The sequence below is a fragment of the Neofelis nebulosa genome, chromosome 7 (genome assembly GCF_028018385.1).
Source record: "Neofelis nebulosa isolate mNeoNeb1 chromosome 7, mNeoNeb1.pri, whole genome shotgun sequence".
Classification (NCBI taxonomy): Eukaryota; Metazoa; Chordata; class Mammalia; order Carnivora; family Felidae; genus Neofelis; species Neofelis nebulosa.
The window spans coordinates 108,974,034-108,998,770 of NC_080788.1; the positions used below are offsets into that span (position 1 = coordinate 108,974,034).

Below are 24,737 nucleotides of genomic sequence, written 5' to 3' on the forward strand. Positions count from 1 at the left end.
TGTGCCTTCCTTCACACGTGTGAAATTGTGGAGAACCTACTTAGGGAGCCCCAAACAGGGCTTTCGGTGGAGGGGGCTAGGAAGACCGACTGGCTCTTCAGACCGACTGGCTCAGAACAGCCAGACGGAATGTAATTTTCTTAAACATCGCCCAGGCTTTATGCAAGACAAACTGGTTGTGGCTGGCCCTCAGGAGCAAGCTTTGCGGTGGAGCAGAGCGGACGGAAAGGTTCTCCCAAGGGCCCCAAAATTACTGGAGCCACGGGTGGGAAGGAACAAAAGGTTGCCCACTCCAACACAGCAACAAACTGGAATGTTCCTCAGAGAGGCGGTTTCTTTGGCGCACACGTGCCAGGGGCAGTGTTCGGGTGTGAACATCTTCTGCCTTCCCTCTGCCGGGCAGACCGAGAACCACCCGGAGAGAAAGAGAAATCGCACATCTCATGTCTGTCTTCAGAACCGACCTTTCCTGCTCTTTGTGCAACAAGGCACACCTCTCCAAGGAAGGAGGCGGACAGGATTTCCATCTTTACCGCCGCCCTATTAACAACAACAACAACAAAACCACCGTGTAATTACTCTCTGCAGGAAAGGCGCACAAACAGGATGGGCCCGAGCTGAACCCGGGATGAGCCATCCCAGGAAAAGATCAGGAAAAGGAACCTCCCCACCGTGCGCCCGCCTCTGCCCAGGGCCTCTCCCAGACGGCCAGGAAGGCTCGCCGGTCCAGCTCCTCGGGTGGTAAGGAGGTGCCGGCGACTCCTGGAGCGCAGGTTCCCTGTTCCTGCACCTCCTCCCCTCCTTCCAGCATTCCCTGGACTTGACCCCCGGGCCTCAGGTGTTGGCGCGCGCTAGGCCTCGAGCCCTTCCCTTTTTCGCCTGAACCTGGGGGAGCATCTAGCCCACCGGGCACGGCCAGACCCTGCGCGGCACGGAGCGCGCGCAGAGCGGGAACAGCGGGCCGGCGTGGGAGCTCCCCGGCTGCGTGCGTCCGGCCGCCGACCCACCGCCGGGCCCAACCGGCTGTGCGCCACGCCCCCCGGGGTTCGAAAGGCGCGGGAGCCGGCGCAGGGCTTCTGTGAACTTGGAGCCTGGCGGCGCGAGACTCCTGCCGGGGATGCGGCGGCAGCTGCTTCCTGGTTTGAAGCTCGCCGAGTGGGGGAGAGCGTGAGCCCGCGGAGGCGGGGGCAGGAGGAGAAGCAGGAGGAGGCGGGGGCAAGAGACGCTTGGGGCTGGAGCTAACCGGACGGGTCGCTCCGGCTCTCCGGGGAGAGGAGCTTCCCGGCCCTGGAGAAGGGGCGAGTCCTGTGCGAGCCCCCGGGAAGCGCCTGGCGCTCAAGAGGGACGATCGGGCTACACCGGCTCGCGGAGAGCTCGGCTGGGGGCTCCCCTCCTTTCCACCTCGCGAGGGAGGGGGCGAGGGAAGGAGGGGAGGGGAAGGTCCCGCGGAGGAGGCAGAATGGCCAGTCGAGGGGGGCTTGGCCGCTGCTTTTCCCAGGAGCTGCCTCCACTCCTGCGGCTGCCGGGAGGGCTGGCCTGAGCAGGGGCTCCAGGCTCTCCCGCTGCGAGCCAGCGCGGCCCCCCCGGGCCGGGGCAGCGGCGCGGGCATGACGTCCGGCAACATGAAGTTCAATGGTTACTTGAGGGTCCGCATCGGCGAGGCTGTGGGGCTGCAGCCCACCCGCTGGTCCCTGCGCCACTCGCTTTTCAAGAAGGGCTACCAGCTGCTCGACCCCTACCTGACGGTGAGCGTAGACCAGGTGCGCGTGGGCCAGACCAGCACCAAACAGAAGACCAACAAACCCACGTACAATGAGGAGTTCTGCGCCAACGTCACGGACGGTGGCCACCTCGAACTGGCCGTCTTCCACGAGACGCCCCTAGGCTATGACCACTTCGTGGCCAACTGCACTCTGCAATTCCAGGAGCTGCTGCGCACCGCCGGCGCCTCGGACACCTTCGAGGGCTGGGTGAGTGACTGTGATCCCTCCCCGTTGTGTCCACTGGACTTCTTTCCCCCCTCCACTTTTCAAAACTCGCCCGGGTCCCGCTTTCCCAGCCTGTTGCCGAGCTCCGCGGCGGAGGGAATTCCCTTCAGATTTGGTCCTCGCCCAGGTGGCCGCGGCACTGGTGACGCGACCGCGGTGGGTGTGTGAGGGCTCATGTGTGTCTCCAGGAAGCCAGGCTGGACACGGTCCCCTTTGGGGATGGCAGCTTGGGCTAACGGGAAGTTAGGGTGGAGGCAGTCAGCCCTCCTCCTGCCCCCCCCCCCCCCCATGCTCAGACTTTGGGTAGGGCGCCCCAACTCTCCGCACATGGGTAATACTAAGGAAAGGCGAGAAGATGTGATATGAAAGTGACTTGATTTGGGCAAAGTACTTAAAGGGCTTCTGAGAGAAAGCCATACATTCTCCCAAGTATTATTCATAATGTTTATGGATACGTGTTCGTTCAGCTGCTCAGACGTGCACACGTGTTTCGGCATGCAGATCCATTACATCCCATGGGTACATTACCTACACTGGCAGGGATCAGAGTTCCTGGGTCTGCACGTTGGCACAGCTTTATTGTTTAGCAGTTTTCCAAGGAGAGGAGGTTTACATGTGTTCGCAAGTAACTTCAGCAGCCTGAGCGGTGCGGGTCTTATAGTGCGCCGTTTCTGCTCCTAGCCGTCTGGGAGCTTTGGGAACTCCTTAGCAGTTTGTGGACCACCCCCAGTTCTCCCCGCCTGACCTGCTGGTGTCTCTGTGTATTGACCAGTAATTATCCACAACTTCCTGCTTGCCACTTCTTTTCACATGGTTCCCATGAGGCAGAATTTCTGCTGCAAATGATTAAATTTCTGTTAGCTTGTGCGTCTTATTCCTCATACTGTCTTTGTGATACAGGTGTTCTTCCCACTTTTACATGATGAAGTGATAATTATACTGAAGTGGTCTGGCTTGGCAAAATAAAGCCGTTTGAAGACTCTCAGAAGTCTAATGGTTTAAGTTCTTCTGGAGGATGCCAGTTTTGAGTCCAGAATGTGAATCAGTATTGAAAACCTGTTCGAAATTAACACGTGATAAGATCAGATGGGTAAAAATGAAGACTCATTTTAATATTATTTATGCTTTGAGGAATTGGTAGTTTTACCATATATTCTGTAAAATTACAGATGGCTTGTAGAACTATCTCTTAAATAGGGGAAAACATAATGACTTTTTAACCATATCATTATATGGGGTTAATTTCTCTTCGCTGAACTTATTTTATGAAATTTAGAAGTGGATTGGAGAGGAATGGCTAAAATAAAGTTAGAGACTTGCATTTTATCCTTTGAATTTCTGGACAGACCCAGGTGAGCCTAGGAATCCAAATGGAATTACTGAATTAGTGTTTGATAGGAGTTAGGTTGGGAAAGCTCTAGAGGAACTGGGTTCTAAGTATGGTGGTGTAGACTGGCCAATGGCAGTTAGAAGCATGGCCTCCGCTAGAGAACCTAGACTAGTCCTTCTTATCCCTGGTCTGCACCTTGACTCACATGGGGAACTATTGAAAATCCCCACTTTTAAATACTCTAAGAATCTCTGGCTGTGGGACCCCAGGGTCAGTACTTTCAGACTCTCAGGTGATTCCAATGGGCAGTTAAGGTTGAGAACCTGTGGCTGAAATGAAGACCAACAGATTAGGACTGGAAGAAGCATATGGTAAGACAAGCCAGGTTACCTGACATGGTAGAGATGTACAGAACTGCTTATGGCCCCACTGGATGAACAAAGATTTAAATGTAAATTAAATATCTATATTTATAATTGTCTGAATTAAATATGTTGCGATGTTTAACACACTGGTGGTGTTTTTGAAAACATGAATGTTTGGTTGGATCTGTCAGGATTGAAAAGACCTTGAAACCAGTGATTTGTCATACATTTATATTCAATGGGGGGAGGGGCAGAGGATTTTTGTAAAAAGTTCTGGGTATTTTGAAACTGAGGATAGGATAGATAGAATGGGAAGAGTGTTTCCTTACATTTTAAGAAGAATCTTGTTAGGAAAATATTGGGAATGTATTGATGCTTGTTTTTTGAATGATCCTTTATAGATCTAAAGGTGGTTTTTAGGTTTAAAATTAGAGAAATACTTAGTTATCTTTACTATATTAAATTGAAATGTGTAGTTTATTCAGACATTTACAAGTAGATTATTTGGTTTTACTCTACAATATATTCATGTGGTGCAATTGGATTACAAATCTCTGAACTTTAATAAAAGGAAACCTAGTGACTTAATTTTTGCTAGTTCATGAGTAGAGACCCAAAAATAGAAAATACGTTTATCATTAGAATAAAACAAAAAAGTTATGCATTCTTGCTTAATGTACTTTCTAAGTATCAAGAAAATCAACAAGATTTATTTTTGGACCAATTTTGTCAATACTACCTTCTAAGCTCGATGAAAGAAGGGATTAGATTTATTTTAATGTGGTGTATTCCTAGTACCAAGCACAGTGCCTGACCTGACATGGATTAGGCAATCAAATATTTCTTACCTGATTATGTATTTCATTTAATCTACATATAAACCCAAGGAGGTGGGTGGGATACAGTTAAAGAAGTTCTTACACAGAAATTCACAGCATTAATCAGTTAAATTAGAAAAGATCTCAGAGACCTAAGTTTCCACCTGAAACTAAAAAAAAGAGCAAGTTGAACCAAAAGTAAGCAGAATGAAGGGAATGGTAAAGATAGAAGTCAGTGAAGTAGAAAAAAGAAACAATAGAGAAAAATCAGTGAAACAAAGAGCTGGTTCTTTGGGGAGGGGGGGAACAATAAAATTAATAAACCTCAAGCCAGAATGATCAAGAAAAAAGACAAAATTACCAATGTTAGGAAAGAGAGAACATCACTATAGATCCTACAGATGTTAAAAAATAATAATATTATGAATAATTTTATGTTAATAATTCCATAATTTAGCTGAAATAAATTTCTTGAAAGACACAGACTACCTGTGCTCATTCAAATAACTTGAATATTTTTATGTTTATTAAAGTCATTGAATTTGTTGTTAAAAACCTTCCACAATGCAGACTCAAGTTCTTAAAATGGATTTACTGGTAAATTCTGTTATATATTTAGAAAAGAAATAGTGCCAACTCTACATATCCTATTTCAGAAAATAGAGAAGGAGGGGCACCTGGGGGGCTCAGTTGGTTAAGTGGGTGACTCTTGATTTTGGCTCCAGTTGTGATCTCACGGCTCGTGGGATCAAGCCCCATGTGGGGCTCTGTGCTGATAGCGTGGAGTCTGCTTGGGCTTCTCTCTTACCTCTCTCTCTGCCCCTCACCCATGCACACGTGCTCTCTTTTTCTCTCAAAATAAATAACCATTAAAAAAAAAAATAGAGAAGGAAACACATCCCAACTATTTCATGACCCTTATACCAAAACCTGATGAAAACACTATAAGAAAATACAAGTATAGACCAACACCCCTCGTGAACATAGATATAAAAATTCTTAAGTTTTAGCAAATCAAATCCAACAATATAGCAAATGGGTAGTACATCATGACCAAATGAGGTTTATAATCAGGACTGCAATTTAAAAATCAGTGCAGTTCTTCATATTAACAGAATAGAAGAGGAAATTGGTGTGATCATTTTAATAAATATAGAAAAAGTATTTGACAAAATTAAGGATCCATTTATGATAAAAACTCTCAACAAATTAGTAATAGAATGGAACTTACTCAGCCTGCTGAAGGACATCTGTGAAAAACCTATAGGTAACATCTTGATGTTGAAAAAAGGAATGATATTCCCCTAAGATCAGAAATGGCAAGGATGACTATTCTTATTTCTGTTCAACAGTATGTTGGAGGTCCCATTCAGTGCATTAGGCAATTTTAAAAAATAAAATACAGGGGCGCCTGGGTGGCGCAGTCGGTTAAGCGTCCGACTTCAGCCAGGTCACGATCTCGCGGTCCGTGAGTTCGAGCCCCGCGTCAGGCTCTGGGCTGATGGCTCAGAGCCTGGAGCCTGTTTCCGATTCTGTGTCTCCCTCTCTCTCTGCCCCTCCCCCGTTCGTGCTCTGTCTCTGTCTGTCCCAAAAATAAATTAAAAAAAAACGTTGAAAAAAAAAAAATTAAAAAAAAAATACATAAAGATCACAAAGGAAGAAGTAAAACTGTCTTTATTTGCAGACAGCATTACTGAGTAAATATAAGCTCCACTCACTGAAATCACACGGTGGTGAATGAATCTTTCAAATAATTCTTAAAAACCTCTTTTAAGAGGTATTCTTAAACAGTTCTGCACAAGCGTCACAGATTGGCCGTGTGTTTTACTTCTGGATGACTGTAGAAAATTCTAAGATCTCTATAAAAGGGCTACCAGATCTAACAAGTGAGTGTAGCTGGGTGGCAGGATCTAAACCAATATACAAAAGTCAGTTGTACTTCTATATATGATTAGTGGGCAACTGAAAACTGAAATAGAAAAAATATAATTTTTAAGAGCATCAGAGATAAATAAAGTTGGGTAAATGTGATAAAGGATATGCAAAACTGAAAATGACAAAATATTGCTGAAATAAAGATCTAAATTAATGGAGAAGGGGTACTGTGTTTATAAGTAGGAAGATTCAATATTGTTAAGACCCCAAATCTTCCCAAACTGTTCAATAGATTTATTGCAATCCTAGTCAAAATCTCAGCAAGCTTTGTTGTAGAAGTTGACAGACCAATTTTAAAATTTATATGGATGTGCAAAAGACCTAGACTAACCTAAGAATAATTTTGAAAAAGAACAAGTTGGAGGACTTACACCAACTGATTTGAAGACTTACTGTAAATGCTACCATAATCAAGATAATGTGTTATTGGAGTGAAGAGAGTCCAACAGGTCTGTGGGATGGAAGAAAGTCTAGAAATAAATCCATACATATATATTTGGTTGATTTTTTTTTTTGACAGAGATGTCAAGACAACTTAATGGGGAAATAATCTTTTCAGAAGTGGCACTTGAACAATTGAATAGCGAAATGGAGAAATATGAGCGTTAATCTTTACCTGACACCACACACACAAATTAACCCAAAATGGATCATAGACCTCAACATGGGAGTTTAACTGTAAAACTTCTATAAGAACACAGAAGAAAATCGTAGTGACATTGGGTTCAGCAAATATTTTTAAGATAGGGCACAAAAAGCACCAACTATTAAAAAATTAAATCAGACTTTATAAAAATGAAGAATGATTGCCTTTCAAAAGACTTAAGAAAGTGAAAAAACAAGCCACAGATAGGGAGGAACTATTTTCAACATTAAATCAGAAGAAGGACTTGTAACGTGAACATATAAAAGAACTCCTATAACTCAACGAGAAAAATAGCTGGTTTAAAAATGGGGCAAAGATTTGTATAGGCACCTTCATGGAAAATAGCACATTAGAAGATACTCAAAGTCATTAGTCATTAGTCAGAATTAAAACCAAAACCCATTTGAAAGGCTCAAGTAAGAAGACCGACCGTACCAAGTGTTAATGAGGAAGTGGAGCAGCTAGAACTCCCCTACACGGCTGTGAGGAATGTAAAATGGTTTAGTCACAATGGAAACCAGTTTGGCAGTTTCTTAAAGTGTTAAACTTATGCCTACCATGTGGCCTAGCTAATCGTAAGTATTTACCAAGAGAAATGAAACCATTTATGCAAAGACTTATACGTGCATGTTCATAGCTGCTTAATTTTGTAATAAAACTGGAAACTATTCAAATGTCAACAGTTGAATTAAAAACATTCTTTTACTGAAGTATAGTCGACATACAATGTTATATAAGTTTCAGGTGTCGAACATGGTGATTTGACAATTCTGTACATAATGCAGCTCTCGCCATGGTAAGTGTAGCTATCATCTATCACCACACGATGTTATTACAGTGTTATTATATTCCTTATGCTGTACTTTTCATCCCCATAACTTACTTATTTTATAACTGGAAGTTTGCACCCCTAAATCCCCTTCACCTATTTTGCCCATCCCTGCAGCCCTTTCCCTCTGGTAACCACCAGTTCTCTATATTTATTAACGTTTTGTTTGCTTGTTGTTTTGTCTTTACATTGCACATACAAGTGAAATCATCTGGCATTTATCTTTCTTTGACTTATTTCACTTAGCATAATATCCTCTAGGTCCATCCATGTTATTGCGAATGGCAAGATTTCATTCTTTATGGCTGAGCAATATCGCGTGCACGTGTGTTTGTGTGTGTGTGTGTTTGTGTTTGTGTATACACACCACATCTTCTCTATCAATGGATGCTTAGGTTGCTTCCATATCTTGGCTATTGTGTATAATACTGCAGTGAACATGGTGATGCCTGTAATTTTTTGTGTTTTCATTTTTTGGGGGTAAATAGTAGTAGAATTACTGGATTATACGCTATTTCTATTTTTCATTCTTTAAGGAACCACCATACGGTTTTCCAGAGTAGCTGCAGCAACTTATATTCCCATCACCAGTGTATGAGGGTTTCCTTTTCTCCACATCCTCGTCAACACTTGTTATCTCTTGTCTTTTTGATAATAGACATTCTGACTAGTGTGAGATATCTCATTGTGGTTTTGATTTGCATTTCTCTCATGATTAGTCATGTTGAGCATCTTTTCATGTGTCTGTTGAACAGGTGAGTGACTAATGAATTGTGTACCCATACAATGGAATACTAGTAAGTAATAAAAAGTGATGAACTATTCATATAGGCAACAATATGAATGAATCTCAACGTAATTTACATTGAGTGAAAGATTCCAGACAAAAAGGGGTATATACCGTATGATTTCATTTATGCAGAATTCTAGAAAATGAAAACCAGTTTGTAGTGAGAGGAGGCAGATCAGTGGTTGCTTGGGAATGGGGGAGGGAGGTGTGGGAGGGATGGGCTACAAACACACAAGGAAAATTTTGAGGGAGATGAATGTATTTATTATTTTGATTGTGGTGATGGTTTCATAGTTGTATCTGCTTGTGTTCAAGCTCATCAAATGGTTCACTTTCAAGGATGTACATATTATTGTATGACAGTTATACTTCAGTAAAGCTGTAGGGGAAGAAACAATGAGGATTTTACCAAAGATGTTGAATAAGTGACCGAATGAGGTTTGAGCCAAGGCTGACTCTTGAAAACTACATTGCCTCTTCAGTGCAGAAAATATTTATCAGAGTAAGCGCATACCAAATTCATTAAATATAGTTTCTGATTTTTTGGACGTAGTCTCATTCTCTAATTCACTGTCCGTTTCCTTTTCTGGTTCTTCTAGAACTGGCTGGTTTTGCACAATTTCTTGGATTTCTGAAAACTGAAAGTTTGTCTACATTAAAACTTGATTTCCGTCTTTCGTGTATTTTCTCTTCATTTGCTGACTGTCCAAATGGGTACCAGCAGCTAATACTTATTTCAGAACATGGGGAAATGGGGGGAGGCAGGAGGAGCTGGAGGCTGCGTCATGGAAAGACCTTGGCATCCCCTCAGGAAGGAAGGACCTGCTTGGCGGGATCTCAGGCTGTTTTCCTCCTTCACCCCTCCTGAAGACATTATGTTCCCTGCAGCACTGGAAGGCTGCTTTTCTCTGAACTTCTCTCAGTGAGATACCTTTTGGTAGTCCTGTCAGGCGAAGCAGCTAGGTTACCACTGGACAATTAGTGCTTACCTTTTCCCCTGATTTCTGGATCCAGGTATATGAATTGATAGCACGTAAATTCTTCCAGATTCATTGCCTAGCGGTTCACTCCCTTTTGTACTTTGCAGTGCAACTATTTATTCTAACAGTTATTTCTTTCCGAGCCAGATGGCCAGGAGTGTCCAACATTAACTCACAGTGGTGATGGGAAAAAACATACTTTAGCTTCTCTAGGGAGCTTTGTCCCAGTGAACACGAATTGTATTGGATATATCGTGTCTTCAGTTTCTTTGTAAGAATTTTGCTGCAGTGAAGCTGGCTGCTTCTCATCACACAGGTTGTAGCTCAGAAGTCCCCCCCCCCCACCCCACAGAGAGCATTTTCCTGACCACATTATTATCTTTTCATCCTTCATCGCACTCATCACTCTCTGAGATCGTTTTATTAATTTCCTTATTACACCTTCCTTCTTTAGAGTATAAACACCGTGAGAGCAGGAATTCCTCTTCTTTTATTCACTGTTCTAACCCAAGCATCTGGAGCCGTGTTCCGTACAGTAGGCACTAAACATTTCTCAAAAGAATAAATTGCTTAAATGTGATTTTGGAGCAAGTCGAGTATAAGTACTTTGGGAACATCTTTAAACAGTTGATTCATCTTTCAAAAAGAAATAAAAGTAATTAGGCAGTGACCAATTTTTACAATTATTACCATGTCCCTTTTTAAAAATCAATTGAGGGGCGCCTGGGTGGCGCAGTCGGTTAACCGTCCGACTTCAGCCAGGTCACGATCTCGCGGTCCGTGAGTTTGAGCCCCGCGTCAGGCTCTGGGCTGATGGCTCGGAGCCTGGAGCCTGTTTCCGATTCTGTGTCTCCCTCTCTCTGCACCTCCCCTGTACATGCTCTGTCTCTCTCTGTCCCAAAAATAAATAAAAAACGTTGAAAAAAAATTTAAAAAAAAAAAAATAAAAAAAAATAAAAATCAATTGATGATGTATCAATATATATATACTTGAAATATTGGGCTGCCCCTTTTATGCCCTTTGAATATGGTAATAGATTCAAAACTCCATATGAAAAATTCCTTGCTTTTGCATAAATTTAAAAAACTGTGACTTTGTGGATCCTGAGAAACTTAACAGAAACCCATGGAGGAGGGGAAGGAAAAAAAAAAAAAAAGAGGTTAGAGTGGGAGAGAACCAAAGCATAAGAGACTCTTAAAAACTGAGAACAAACTGAGGGTTGATGGGGGGGTGGGAGGGAGGGGAGGGTGGGTGATGGGTATTGAGGAGGGCACCTTTTGGGATGAGCACTGGGTGTTGTATGGAAACCAATTTGACAGTAAATTTCATATATTGAAAAAAAAAAACAGTGACTTTTAAGTCTGTTAATAGGTTGTTATTTCTTTCACTGGTAATTTGCAAGCCCAACATGTTAAATTTGGGGCCAAAGCAAGAAATAAGCCTTCAGCCTTGGAGAGTTAATGAGGTTGGTGGGCAGAGTATGAATCATTTCATCTTACGTAACTCGTTTGGTATCTAGCAGGTGTTCAGATTGATGATTCGTCATGATAGTAAAAGTGCGGTATATTTTTATGAGATGGGTAGCATTTACTTAGAGAGGTGCCTTGGATTTTCTGCAGTCTCTTTTCTATTTTTTTGAAACAATTGGCTAGATCAGGTTCTCCTTTTATGTTAACTGCTTAGCTCTCTTTTATTAGAATATGAGAAAATTGAGGCCTGAGTGAAAACTCAGTGCCTTGACCACTCTTTTCCACTCTTAATACTGCTGTATCCAAAATGAGTTTTCTCCATTGCCAAGCTCATAGTCATTCCTTTACTTAATACCTTCAGTGGTTGCCCATGCTCTTGGATAAAGCACACATCTTTAAGATGTATAGATTGTTCTCCATTATCCAGGCCCTGATTTCCTCTTGCACCTTATTGCTCACCTCTGTGCAACCCACACTCTGCTCCAGTCACATCTTTCATCCTCAAGGCTGCCTGTTAATTCCCACCTATGCCTCAGGTCTCACTGTAGATATCAGAAAACTTTTCCTGACATGCCAAGTCTGGGTTCTCCTCCTAGTGTTCCCTCAGCATCCTGGGATCTCCATTGCCCATCCTCCCCTCCATCCCGAAAGAATGGCTGTAAGAATGGATTGGGCTCTCGTGGAAGTGTGTGATATTGGTCAGAAGGAGTTCAGGGTGTAATAGTATGGGTGATTAACTAGGATTTATCTCTCCTGCTCCTGGGGAGTAGAGTAGTACTCTAACAGACTATTATATTACATGTGTCTGTATGAAATGCCAAGCCGTAGGTGAGTCTTCATCCACCATTGGGCTTGTCCTATGTTCTGGGCACTGTGCCCTACCCTGAAAGGGAAGTGGACAAGACAGGCATGGCCCCTTCCTTTGTAGGCCCTGGAGTTTTAAGGCGGAGAGAAATCGGAGGAGAAAACCAGCAAGCAGGAAATTTCAGAAAGGAAGTACTAAGTTACTGTGGATACGTGGTTTGAGGTAATCATGAGAGCCATTTTTCTGGAGGGAAAACAGCTGATTTTAAAGCCCCAGCACAGATAGCCACAGGCCTACTTCAATGAAATGACTGTGAAATATCATTCCTCAAAAGAAAAGGAACTTTTGACCTGACAGTGCTTTCCCAGAGAGACATCACAGGTGCCCTTTTGAAAGGTAAATGTTCTCGGCCCATTAGAAGTGTTTCCATCTTTGGAAAGTGACAAAGTTGCCATGCCTGTGAACAGATGGCCTGACCCGAAAGAACCCTGGACTCCCAAAGGCAGACAACAGTGACACCTTATGTGAACCAGTAAATACCTTAAGCTTTGTGCAGATAGTAAAAGAATCATAGATGTTGAAGCAGGAGGATTATCTGGTTCAGGACAACAACAAAAAGCCTGCCGATGAATTCATTTAGCAGGGGTGTTTTTAATGTTGAGTCTGAAGATCTTTATTTAGTTTTGTGGCCCTCCAGTTTGCCAGACCCCACCACTCCCTGAAAAACTGGCCCTCTTCACTCATCACCTGCTTGGGTCTGGAGGTTTTTGAGTTTTTGACAACTACTGTAGCTCAAGCCTTTGTTTTCAGAATGTGGGAACCAAAGCTATAGCCAAAACATTACTGTTGCCCTAGTTCACGTGATATGTGACCCACACATGCTCATACTTGTAATGTAAATATGTAGATATATTTACTTAGATTTATTTAGATGTATATTAATTTAGTTATGAATACATTAAGTTAGATTTATATTTATTTAGATAGTTATTGGCATCTATATGTTTGTGTCCTAAAATTTTAGAGGAACTTGGCTTATTAGTAAATATAAATATTTAAATCTAAAAATATTAGGAGTTAACTTTAACTGGAAATCAGTATTATATTAACTTCCCAGTTAAAAAAAAAATCCCTCTTTGTATTTCATTCCACATCTCCCAGCAATGTATAAGTGCGGGGCTGTACTGGGAGTCAGGAGAGTTGGGTTCAGGGTGTGGCTTTGTCATCTGTCAGCTGTGACCTTAGGCAAGCCTGTGTGTACCAGGGTCTCAGTTCCCTGGTTTAGATCATACAGAGGTTACACTAGAATGTCTCGAAGGACCCTTCCATCCGTAAAGCCTCTGCCTCCTCTGTGTTTAGGCAGTTACATCATTTCTTCTCGTTTGGGGTGACTGGTTGGGTGTTAAGCAGTCAAAAACTTTGATACTAACTTTATCAAAGTTAGTAACTCCTAAGAATTGAATTGGTCCAAATCTAAATTGCTCAGGCTTGAAGAGGATGTAGCACATGTCTAAATGACTTTTAGCATTGTTAGTGATGTTGGTGTTATTTCCCTGGTTTAGAATCAGCCTTAAGGAATTACAGTGGGTCCTCATTTCAAGACATGCAGTTATCTTTCTTGATTTACACTAATGGGCTCCTTGTCCTATAGGGTGGTTGTAAGTTATGTCCCTGTTACTTGTTTTCAGAGAGAGACTGAGAATCCCACTGTTTGAGCTTTTGCTGGAAGCCATTCTCACTAGCATGGTAATTAATGTTTTGTAGTCACAACATGTCTGTAGCCACCAGTCTATATATTCACCTTAGGTGATGACAAATACTATAAATCACTTGTAGAACAGACATTTTAATTAGATGGAGGAATGAGCCCAAGGGTATTGGCTATTGTAGTGTTTAAGCTATGTCAAAGAACTTTATGAGATGGGAATTTTTGCTGAGAATCATGGTACTATCCAGGGTGATTTATCAAGATTATTATTTTTAGTGTATTTCGGTAAAATACAGCAGCAATTGTCAAAGCACATAGAACTTTTTGTAGAAAGACTGTTTAGTAGAGTGGTCAGTATTTTTATTAAGTGCTGCCTTTTGCAGAATTCCTTCAATTTTACATAAGCTTTACCCTTGCATCTTACAGGGAGGAAAATGCCTAGAAGGTTTAGTTTGTGCTTGTGGGGAAAGAAAGAAAAGAAAGAAAAGAAAAAAGAAAAGAAAAGAAAAGAAAGAAAGAAAGATAGAAAGAAAGAAAGAAAATTAAGAAATTTGCCAGAGGATACGGGCACTTGGGTGGATCAGTTAGTTAAGCTTCTGACTCTTGGTTTTGGCTTGGGTCATGATCTCGCGGTTCATGGGGTCTGCCCAGTATCAGTCTCTGTGCTGAACATGGAGCCTGCTATGGACCCTCTCTCTCTGCCCCTTCCCCACTAGTGAGCACTTTCTCTCAAAATAAGTAACAAAATTTAAAAATTTGTCAGAGGATGGACAACAAGAGCCCATCATTATGTTAATAAAGTAAGTCATAGGGGGCCAGTGTAAGCATGTTCTAGACTCAGCCCCTGTTCTATAAATGCTTAAACCCAAACCCCAAAGCTGTATTTTTATTTGTAAGTCATATTTATCCCTTGTACTTGCATAGCACTGTTTCTATCTCCCTCTAATAGCACTTAAATATGATGTTATACCTTGTCCTCACATGAGGCTTTGGTATCCTTGTCTGTGATGTCATGGGCCCCCTTCCTGTGGCCTCTTCCAGCATCAGAGTTATGTGGTTCTAGATATGGTTCCATTGGACAATGAAAGTTTTGCTTCCTTCTGAAATTTCTTCTGGAGACCGTGCTGCTGATACTCAGATTTGTTCTAAGCTCTGAAATTATTTTTGGAAGAGTGCACAAAGGTCATAAATATATTAGCATAATTCCTCAAACAGTATATATTTATTAATTTGTCAGGTGTGGACCTCTTAAATGGTTTATTATATTTTGCTGTTGTTCTATCATAGTATGGAAGAGTTGAGAACAAATTCTCAGCAGAAGCAGTGCTTCTGAAACTGGTTTTGAGTCCTTGACCCTTTTAGTGATGATGAAAGCTATGGATCCTGTTTCTAGAAGAATGCATATATGTGCATATTGACAATGTGCTGGGATCAGTGTCACCAGATTACTGGTCCCCAAAGCCTGATGGGATTTTGAATTTAGAAACCCCCATTGGAAGATATAAAAATTAAGGCTTTTATTAATTTCTAATTCCCAGGGCATGGTTCTAATCTTTTCCCCTATATTTGAGGACATTTTTCACTTGAACTGATTATAGCAGACAATTAACTAGTTGAAAAGAAGAGCTATACATTTTAGAGAAAGCTATATGCTTAAAAATGTATTCTCACTTACTTTTGGCTCCTGGTAAAATATACTAGATGATGACCCATTTTAAGACTTATTTGGTTGTGTTATTTAGGTATTTTCAAAAGCCTCTATTTTTGAAGGGGTTTCTTTGAGGTTTGCCGTGGATGAAAAGTTAAAAAAAAAAAAAAACTAGGGCAGTTTGAGTGACTTTGCTTGTATCTTTTGTTAATACCAACTTTTCCCCTATGAAAAGAGCTAGGATATATCTGTATACTTAAAACATTTGCCTTCTTTTTGAGCAGTGATGAGCATTATGGTGAATTGCTGTGTTGGTCCAAGACAAAACGATGAAATCAGTGATGCTGGTCTGCTGCTTTGGTCTTGTGACCCCTGGTCTCATATGGTCTGAGTCCCTCTGACCCAATAAGATTTTCTGATCTTCTCTTGAGTTTCAGCTCACCTCACTGACGTGTTGGGAAGGGACCTGATGATGGTAGAAATTGAGCTGAGTGAAGGTTGTCTAGATTGCAGCCCCCTAGCTGGTTAGAAGTGAAGTTAGAATCTAAGTCTGAGGACTTGAATCCAAGATTCTTCCCCGGCATCACCGCAGTGTGTGGTGGGGGCAGCAGAAAAGCCATTTAACCATTCATAGATCTTTACTGAGCGCCTGCTATGTACCCAGCTCCATCTAGGAGATAGGGCAGAGAGCACAACACCCGGCATCTTGGCTCCCAAAGAGCTTCCATCCTAGCATGGAGAGGTAGATAATAAACAGGCAAACAGGTCATTATGAAAATAACAAATGGTTGTTAGGTGCTCCCTGGAGAACTAAAACAGGGTGATGTGATGGAGTGTGACAGGATGACTGCTTTACCTAGAATGGACAGAGAAAGACTCACAGGGTGAGGGTGACGTTTTGGCCGAGACCTGAGTGATAAGCACCCAGCCGGCAGAGGGATCAGCTAAGGCAGAGGCCCAAAGGTAGGAATAGGTTTGACATGTGGAGAAACAAAAAGGAGGTAATGGAAAGAGGGTAGACTTGGTATTACCAAGTTCAAGTTCGGTGCATTCCCCCGGTTCTGCTACAGTGAGCAGGTCCTTAATCTCTGACAGTTTTCTCCTCTGGAAAATGGTGCTAATGTTAGCTACCTTATAGGATTAATGTGAAGATTAGATGTAATAAATTAAAAGTGCTTAGCACCAAGTAGACCCTTAAGAAATATAGCTTTGATTACTTTTTTTTTTTGATAGCTTGGGTTACTTTTAATCTCCAAAGGATATTAATATTTTAACAAGAGCCTCTGAACGTAATCATAATGGCCAAGGAAAGACATTCAGATGGTTGCATTTGAGACAATGGGGTGGTTATTTAAAAGTTTTCCGGGGATAGGGGGTAGGGTAGGGTGCCCCTAAAGTGACACAGAAGTATTTGCTTAACTCTACTTCCTTCAGCACCATATTTTCTTTCTTTCTTTCTCTTTCTTTCTTTCTAAGTTAATTTGTTTATTGTGAGAGAGAGAGAGAGAGAAAAAGAGAGCACATAAGTTGCAGCGGTGGGGGTGGGAGTGGGGGGAGGGGGGGAGAGAGAGAGAGAGAGAGGGAGAGAGAATCCCAAACAGGTTCTGAGCCATCAGTGTGAAGCCCGACCAGGAGGGCTCAATCCCATGATCCATGAGATCATGACCTGAGCTGAAATCAAGAGTCAGATGCTTACCTGACTGAGCCACCCAGGTGCCCCTAGCCCTATATTTTCTAAAGGAGAAAGAAAGCAAAGATTCTGAATTTAATTTCACATTTTTGTATTTCTGAATGATCTATTTATTTTCTGTAGACTCATACATATTAATAGAAAGTTTTAATTCTTAGAGGGATAGGATAATTATTACACTGTGGTCATATAACTGTTAAGGCCGCAAAGTGTTTCTCTTTTCTTTTCTTTTTACAAAACTGTAGACTTATGGATGAGAATTAATAAATAAGGTGCCAGTAATCACGAAATAAAACCTCAAAAATTATGAATAACTAGATACAGTTGATTCTGACCACTGAAAGCTTATTTGCTTTATTGACTATAATTTTGTGAATTAGCTCTGGATAGTTTTGCCTACTTGAGTAATTTTGGATAATGCCTATTTTGGCATCTCCTTGATCTCCAGAGTATCTCTGACCTTCCCTTCAATATCCGTTTGGTCTGTGTTTCATGTAAAAAGATACATTAGCCTTTGCCTAAGCCACGTAAATTAGGATACAGGATCTACAATTACAGAGTAATAGTACAAAGTACAGGCTTTGAGGAATATTTATTGGACAACTACCATAATTATCAATGCATCATAGTGTGATGGTTGGGTGTCAGCCAGATTGGGGTTCAACTATTAGTTGTGCCTGTCATTAGCAGAGGCCATTCAACCTCTGTGAGCTCCAGCTTTCTCACCCTAAGATAGCACCTACCTCCCAGGCGTATGTGAGAATACAGTGAGGACTTACGTAAACCATCAAGCACAGCGTGTGACACGTAGCACTGCAGAAAATTATCACTGTCACCATAACCACCGCCACCATACCTGCCAGTGCTTAAATAATGAAGTCGCAGGCCCAGCTTTTTCTGAAATCAACTCTGAAAAAAAGAAGACGTTTATTTACGTAGATGTTTAGAGTTTTTAGTTTTAGGGGATTTAGAATTTGGAGTTTTGAGAATTTTAGAAGGGATTTTTGAGTCCAGCCTTCTTACTCTTTTTGCTTTTTATTTAAGATTCTGGAGGGTAAATCAATAAGATGTTCACTGATGGATGAGGAGATGGCTTCTTTGCCCTGGAATCCTAGGGATTTGGGGTAAATTCTGTACATACGCACACTCTGAAAGATGTAGCAAGGAATCTGGGGAAATGAAATTGGAAATGCTATAGCTACCATATTGGCCAAAGTTAGTTTATGCAAAGCCTTGAACTTGAGTCTGCTGGCTTGCTCATTTGATGTTGGACAGATAGAAGAGTCTGAGTTAGTGTGAATAATACACAGAAGGAAGTAAAGTTGTAATATTTGGTTGCAAAGGATTGAAGGAGCCCTTTCAAAAGCTGAAGTGAGCATTTTTATAACTGCAGTTAAGGGAAATGATGATAAATAGCCTCTTTCAGTTGGCATTGAAAGATGTTTCCTTGATTTAAGTTGGAACATATAATGCTCATCATTGGATGTAAATTTTTCTTTCATGCTTTCAGGGAGGAAAACTATACTTAAAAAAATTTTTTTTAAATGTTTTTATTTATTTTTGAGACAGAGGGAGACAGAGCATGAGCAGGGGAGGAGTAGAGAGAGGGGGAGACACGGAATCCGAAGCAGGTTCCAGGCTCTGAGCTGTCAGTACAGATCCCGATGCGGGGCTCACACCCACGGACTGTGAGATCATGACCTGAGCCAAAGTCGGATGCCCAACCGACTGAGCCACCCAGGCACCCCTAAAAATGTGTCATTTCAACTTGCGATTTATGGATGAAATCAAGGGTACCAACAAGCCAACAATTTTGGCTTGCAGAAAAACATGAAGTCCCCTTCCCCCACATTGACTCATTTTCAAAGTGATTTGATACAGTTTTAGCTGTTGACTGGCTACTTGTATTGGGTTCTAGCTCCTTCACAGTCGATTTTAAGTTTGAGGTTTCTGATGTATGCATATTTAATTTTCAGAACAGAAGTTTCATTTGCTCCATAGTAAGGCCCAACAGTGTTTGCACAGATGTTAGCACAGCCTTGGTTTTGGGTATTCAGAAGCCTTACTTGCCTCTTTGGCTGTGCAGAGAATATATTGTTTCTGAGTCTCCGTGCTGGGCCTCCTCACTATCTTATCATGCACATCCTGTACTCAAGTTGTGGTTGTATTGATTTGCTGGGGTGCTGCTGTTGCAACTGTCTGGGGGTGAATGAGAATGTGTTTGTGGGTGTCTGCCCTCGCTTCAAGCTGACCTGCTACTTTCTGCCCCGTGGTACCATTCTCTGTGTGAGGGCCTCCCTCAGAGACCCTCAGCCTACCCCCAGTCCCTGGCCAAGTGCCCTGAGTGTGATAGGGATTCAGGAAACATTTGTAGAATGAAGAAATTCCTCATTGTTTTCATGTCTGGAGTCTGATTCAGGATTCAAACATCGTCATTCATTTTTGCTAAAAGATTTTGTCTTTAAAAAATTCGTATTTCAGATAGAGACATTAAAACTTTGTGTGTGTGTGTGTGTGTGTGTGTGTGTGTGTGTGTGAGAGAGAGAGAGAGAGAGGGAGAGACAGAGAGAGAGACAGAGACAGAGACAGAGAGAGACAGAGAGAGAGACAGAGACAGAGAGAGAGACAGAGACAGAGAGTTTAAGAGCAGCCTCAGGACTAGTTAAGAAAGAAGGAATGTGCCAGCATGATATTTATTCTCTTTGTTATTTAAATAAATGTAAAAGGTATGTGAAAGAATAGCTGAATCCCAGGTTCCCCAAAGAAAATGTTAACTTTTGTTGAGGTGATAAGAGATGGTTTTCAACATAGGAAGAACTGGAAGGCTTAGACTATCTTCCGGTACACATATGTCAGGAATATATTCATGACAGCCCATCCGCCCTTGGTGAGAACAGGACACCAACAACGGACATAAACTAGGACATGGTTTAACTGTGACCTTGAAGTGATAGTTGCCTTTTAAGCTTCTTTTTTGCCTTCAAATATCCTGTTCTGGCAAAGTAAATAAGGGACCCCTGAAGTTGCTTCATTATGACTCTACAATGTGCGTTTTCCTCTCTGAAATGAATTTCTCACAGCTCGTTGCTGACTCCTGCTGTAACTTGGTCCTGTTGAACTTGTGTATGTAGGATTCTGTTTTAAAACAGGAAACATCATGATTCTGAAATTGTTCATGTCAAGATATTGAACGAGTCTTTCCATTACTATCATTTCCATTAAAATTTTGAAGTCCAGTTACTCAGTGACAGTCCGGCTTGAGCAAAGTTCACATGACAAGGAAGAAACCCATGGAGAGAATTGGCAGAATGAATAATAAAGTGTCACTTTATTTATTTAGTGTCACTCTCTTCAATCTCCCCTTCTTCCTCTTAGCCGGACTCTTGCTTTCTTCCTTGTCTCCTCCTTGGCCCATTATTTGGAAGAGCTCAGGTTAGTCAGTTATAACCAGGGAGAGCCTGTTTGTGTCCCAGCACCCAGATCATTCTCTGTAGGCAAGTACACCCATGTCCCGAGAACACTGAGGCTGATGGAGTGAACTTCCACTCCCACCTGTGACATGTCCCCTCTGGCCCTGCTTTCCCTTGCAGACAGACTTGGGGTGAGGTGAGCTTGCTGTTGGGGCCCACCCCTCCAACTGCCTTGTCGGGGTCTTCTCCATGTCTTTCCTGGGTCAGGTGTTCCCTGTCCCATACCTTCATCCTCTCCCTTCCTCTGACACCTTCCCTTTTAGAAAGAGGCCCACATCTCCCTAAACACTCAGCCTTCCCAGCTCCAACAGAACGAGCTGCACAGCCCTCCCATGGCCTTGCTTGCTTCCCTTTCGAGGTGGGGCTCAGTGTCTCCCCTCATCTCTTCTCAGTTTGCATGGATACCACTCGGGCAAAGCCCGGGAATGACTATGCCATCATGTCACTTCTTATTTGTCTTGTTGGTTGCTGCTTTCTCCTTGAGGTTCTTTTAAATATTGGCATTTCCTGGGGTTTTGTCCTTATCGCTGTCTTCTTCACTTCAAATGATCTCTGCTTTCACAATCTTAACCGTATTGTGCATATGCCAAGGACTTGCAATGCTTTGTCTCCCATTTTTGTCCCTGAGCCCTCTTCCCGCTTCTGCTTCTAGGACCGGGGCAGCTCAGGGCAAAGGGCTTTATACTCTGTCTCCATCAATCCTCATGACATCCCATGAGGCATGAACAGTCACCAGGTAGCTGCATGTTCTACCGGAGGAAACTGTGGCTTAGGGAGGTGCCAGAACAAGTCCAAGGTCTCACATCTAGTATACTTGCTGGGAAGACCTATTTGGACATCCATGAGGCATCTCCAGGTCAACACTGTCCACAATTAAATATTCCATCTTTCCCCTTAACCTGCTCCTCTGTCCATTTACTTGGAACTAGTCTCAGCATTGTTCAGTCCTCTAGGCATCATTGTGGAATTTTCTCTCTCTTACCCATTTCGCCATTTCTATCAATTGCCAAGTTCTGCTGAACCGGCTCACTAAATACTTGTTGAATCAATTTCTTCTTTTCCATCAGTACCACACCTGTTAGGCCCTTGTCCTATAGGTGGGTTATTGCAATAGCGTTGGAAGTAATCTCCATGAGTCAAATCTTGTTCCCTCAAGTCCATCTTCCACAGAGCTGCTTGGATGAGCTGTCCATAGCTCAAGCCTAACCTGTGTCCTGATGGAAATCTTTTAAAGGCTTCCCATTGCCCATAAAGTTCAGGCTTCCTGGGAAGATTCCCAGGAGTCTGGCCTTGCCTACCTCCCCTGTTCTGTCTCCCACCTCTCCTCGTGTCCAGTTCAGGATGTACATACAAACAAGCGAGTTAGGTTTTCTTCTCCTCTTATTTAATTCACTTCATTTCCAGTGCATATTGGGTGAGGAGGGCAGGTATTCCTTTGTACCTTGCACAGAAGGCTTGTTATATAACAACACTAGAAAAGATAAGAGGATGAAGGAGGTTACACAGAAAAAATATGTCACTCTCCTTGTAACTACAAACACACCCACTGACAGGCCTGAGCATGCATATGCACATGCCAGGACGCTTCCATGTGTCAGCCGACAGCCTTCACTGAGCACCTGCTATGGACAGAGACTGTGTTAGGTGCTGGATGGGCAAAGTTCAAGTTGCTCCCCTTGGTGGTGGGGAAGACAGCACAAGCCCACTATTCTATCGGAGAGTAGTTGAGTTTAGGAGTAGAGATGTCTGCGGTAATAAAAATGAATGTTAGGGATTGCAAACCTGGGCATTGAGAAAGGACTTTCTGGAGGAGGGGATATTTGAGTTCAGTGTTCAGGGTAAGTCAGTATTAACTAGGTTTGAGGTGGTACAAATACCTTTCTCCATTTCCCCCTTGGAAATTGGTATTTTTCCCATGGAATTTTTATCTATATGGGTCATTTTACACAGAGCTACAATACTTTTTTTTTTAAATATTTTTAAATATTTATTTATTTATTTTGAGAGAGAGTGTGTGAGAGTGCGGGGGAAGGGCAGAGAGAGGAGAGAGAGATCCCCAAGTAGGCTCAGCACTGTCAGCACGGAGTCTGACCCGGAGCTTGAACTCAAACTGCGAGATCATGGGCTGAAATCAAGAGTCGAATGCTTAAATGACTGAGGGGGGCTAACAATACTTAAGTGCTTTCTAAAAGCAAATTGTTCCTGGTTCATTCTATTGACAGGAACACAGTTTATGAGGGTAGGGGGATTGTCTTGGTCTGTTCTCATTTATTCTCAGTGCGTGTCCCCTGATAGGTGCTGAATAAATGGTTGAATTGGATGCCTTGGGGTGAGGGGTAAGAAAAGGTTCTCCTCTTTACACCGGAGGTGGTAAAAGTCAGTGTGAAGTTGAGACTCGTGTGGGGGTGGCCCTGTGGTCGTAAGCTTGGTGGCTTGCCCCTGTAGTAGAACTGGGCTATCTCATGGGAGGGGCAGAGTGTGGTCTAGATGTCCAGCTGTCTTCTGGACACGAGTGCCAAACTCATTTGCAGGTGGAGGGCGTGCCCTTTTAAAGGCTAACCCAGTAATTAAATTCAAGCAGAAGGTTGCTGAAGGCGGAGCCAACTCATTTATTAGCATATAATATGATCAACCTAACTCATATAAATGTAGCTTATTGTGGTTTGTCCTTTCCTAACTGCAGAAGAGCCTTGGAGAGATGCCCTTGATTATGAGTTAGTCAATGAGCTGCTGCTTGAAGATCTGAAGATACCAGGATATGTCATATCTGCAGGTTTTGTGCTCTAATTAGCGAGAGAGTGTCAGCTTCACGTATGTGACGTTAATATTTATTCTTGGCGTAGGCTCTGAATGTTCCGCCCCAGACCCACCATTCCGCTGGACTCCATCATGATGCACTGTTGGTGCAAAGCCTTTGTTTTTTCAGAGGCCTGTTTCCACCAGAAGAATTGCACTGTAAGTGTTTCCACAGGAACTCTGCCCTTTGCCACTGTCATTGTTGTGGCTGCATGGCAGAACCCACAGGGTGGAGGTGTCTTAGCCCTCGTTGAAAATGCAACAGATCTTTCCATCTCTCACTGCACATTTTCCAGTGTGTTCTGGTCCAGTGTGAAGTCTTAAAGCCAGGTTTACCGATTACCACATAAGAACTGATCGTTAGATGTCTTTTAAATGATTCAGAAAAGTCACTTAGAATTTCTCTACCAGCTGACCTTAAACAATGCCCTGTAGAAGCTGCTTGTGAAGGTCCAGGAACTGGGTAGCATCACTTCAAGACAGAGAAGCTTTACCTCTGACTGAGGCAGTAGCTTCTCCGTGGATCAGCAGATACTGTTCCAAATGAATCTGTGGTTCCTCTTGCACAGGCTTCTTGCCTTTACTTTGTTTCTGAGTGCCTGCTTTTTTTCTGCCTTTACTTTTTTTCTGAGTGGCCCGGAACAGTCCACTGTTAACTGTGCTTTGTGCTTATTGCCTGGTTGATGTTTACAGTGGAGCAGTCCCCACAGTAGTCTAGTTATTCGGATTGATAAGTGAAAGGAATGGCTCAGAGGTTAGTGTATTATCTGGAGAAAGGTTTAACATTAACTTCAATTAGGAAATTAATGAATCTCCAATGATTATAGCCTGAGGGAGAGATCTTCCAATAGAATGGCCCTTTAGAGAAATAGTGACCAGCTCATTGAAAAAGAAGACACTAGGCTGGATAGAGAAGACTTCTGTGTTAAGACTGGTCAACTTCTCTTAGAAAACTATGAAAAGACTACCCTATAAGGAAAAGAGGGTCTTAAATTTTATTGGTGGGATTTTCATTCGTTCTGGAGCTGTGATAAAATAAGAACTAGACAATTTCAAACACAGAACATGTATCTAATGTGCACTGAACATTATTTTTATCTAAATGTAGTACCTGGCCACTTTTTGTAATCAAGCAGTATTTTGAAAAATAGTCATTGCTTAACTAAAGCGTGTGACACATAGTGAAAGTACAAAAGTTGATTAAAAAATAAAAAGAGTTTTGCCTATAGCTTTGTTAGACTGAAATGGGTGGAATCCTATTTGGCGTCAAGGAAACAGAGCTGGATTGTCTAGAACAGGGGTTTTCCAGGTCCCCATCTTCTGTGTGGAAGCAAGCCTGACTCCTTGGCTTTCTCCTGGGCTTAGGATCCTGAGAGGTGTTTTTTTTTTTTAATTCTTTTTTTTTAATTCATAAAGTGAATTGACATACACAGTGTTATATTAGTTTCAGGTGTACAGCATATTGATTT

General features: G+C 42.4%; 1 protein-coding gene across 1 annotated transcript in view; it reads left to right on the forward strand.

Annotated features, from left to right (window-relative positions):
* Window positions 1-1,245: 1,245 nt before the first annotated feature.
* PRKCH (protein kinase C eta) overlaps window positions 1,246-24,737 on the forward strand; it is a 232,643-nt gene continuing 209,151 nt past the window's right edge. Inside the window, exon 1 of the mRNA XM_058739248.1 lies at window positions 1,246-1,970. Within this exon, the coding sequence (XP_058595231.1) occupies window positions 1,608-1,970 (363 nt within the window). The 5' untranslated portion in view covers window positions 1,246-1,607. The remainder of the gene's footprint in view (window positions 1,971-24,737) is intronic.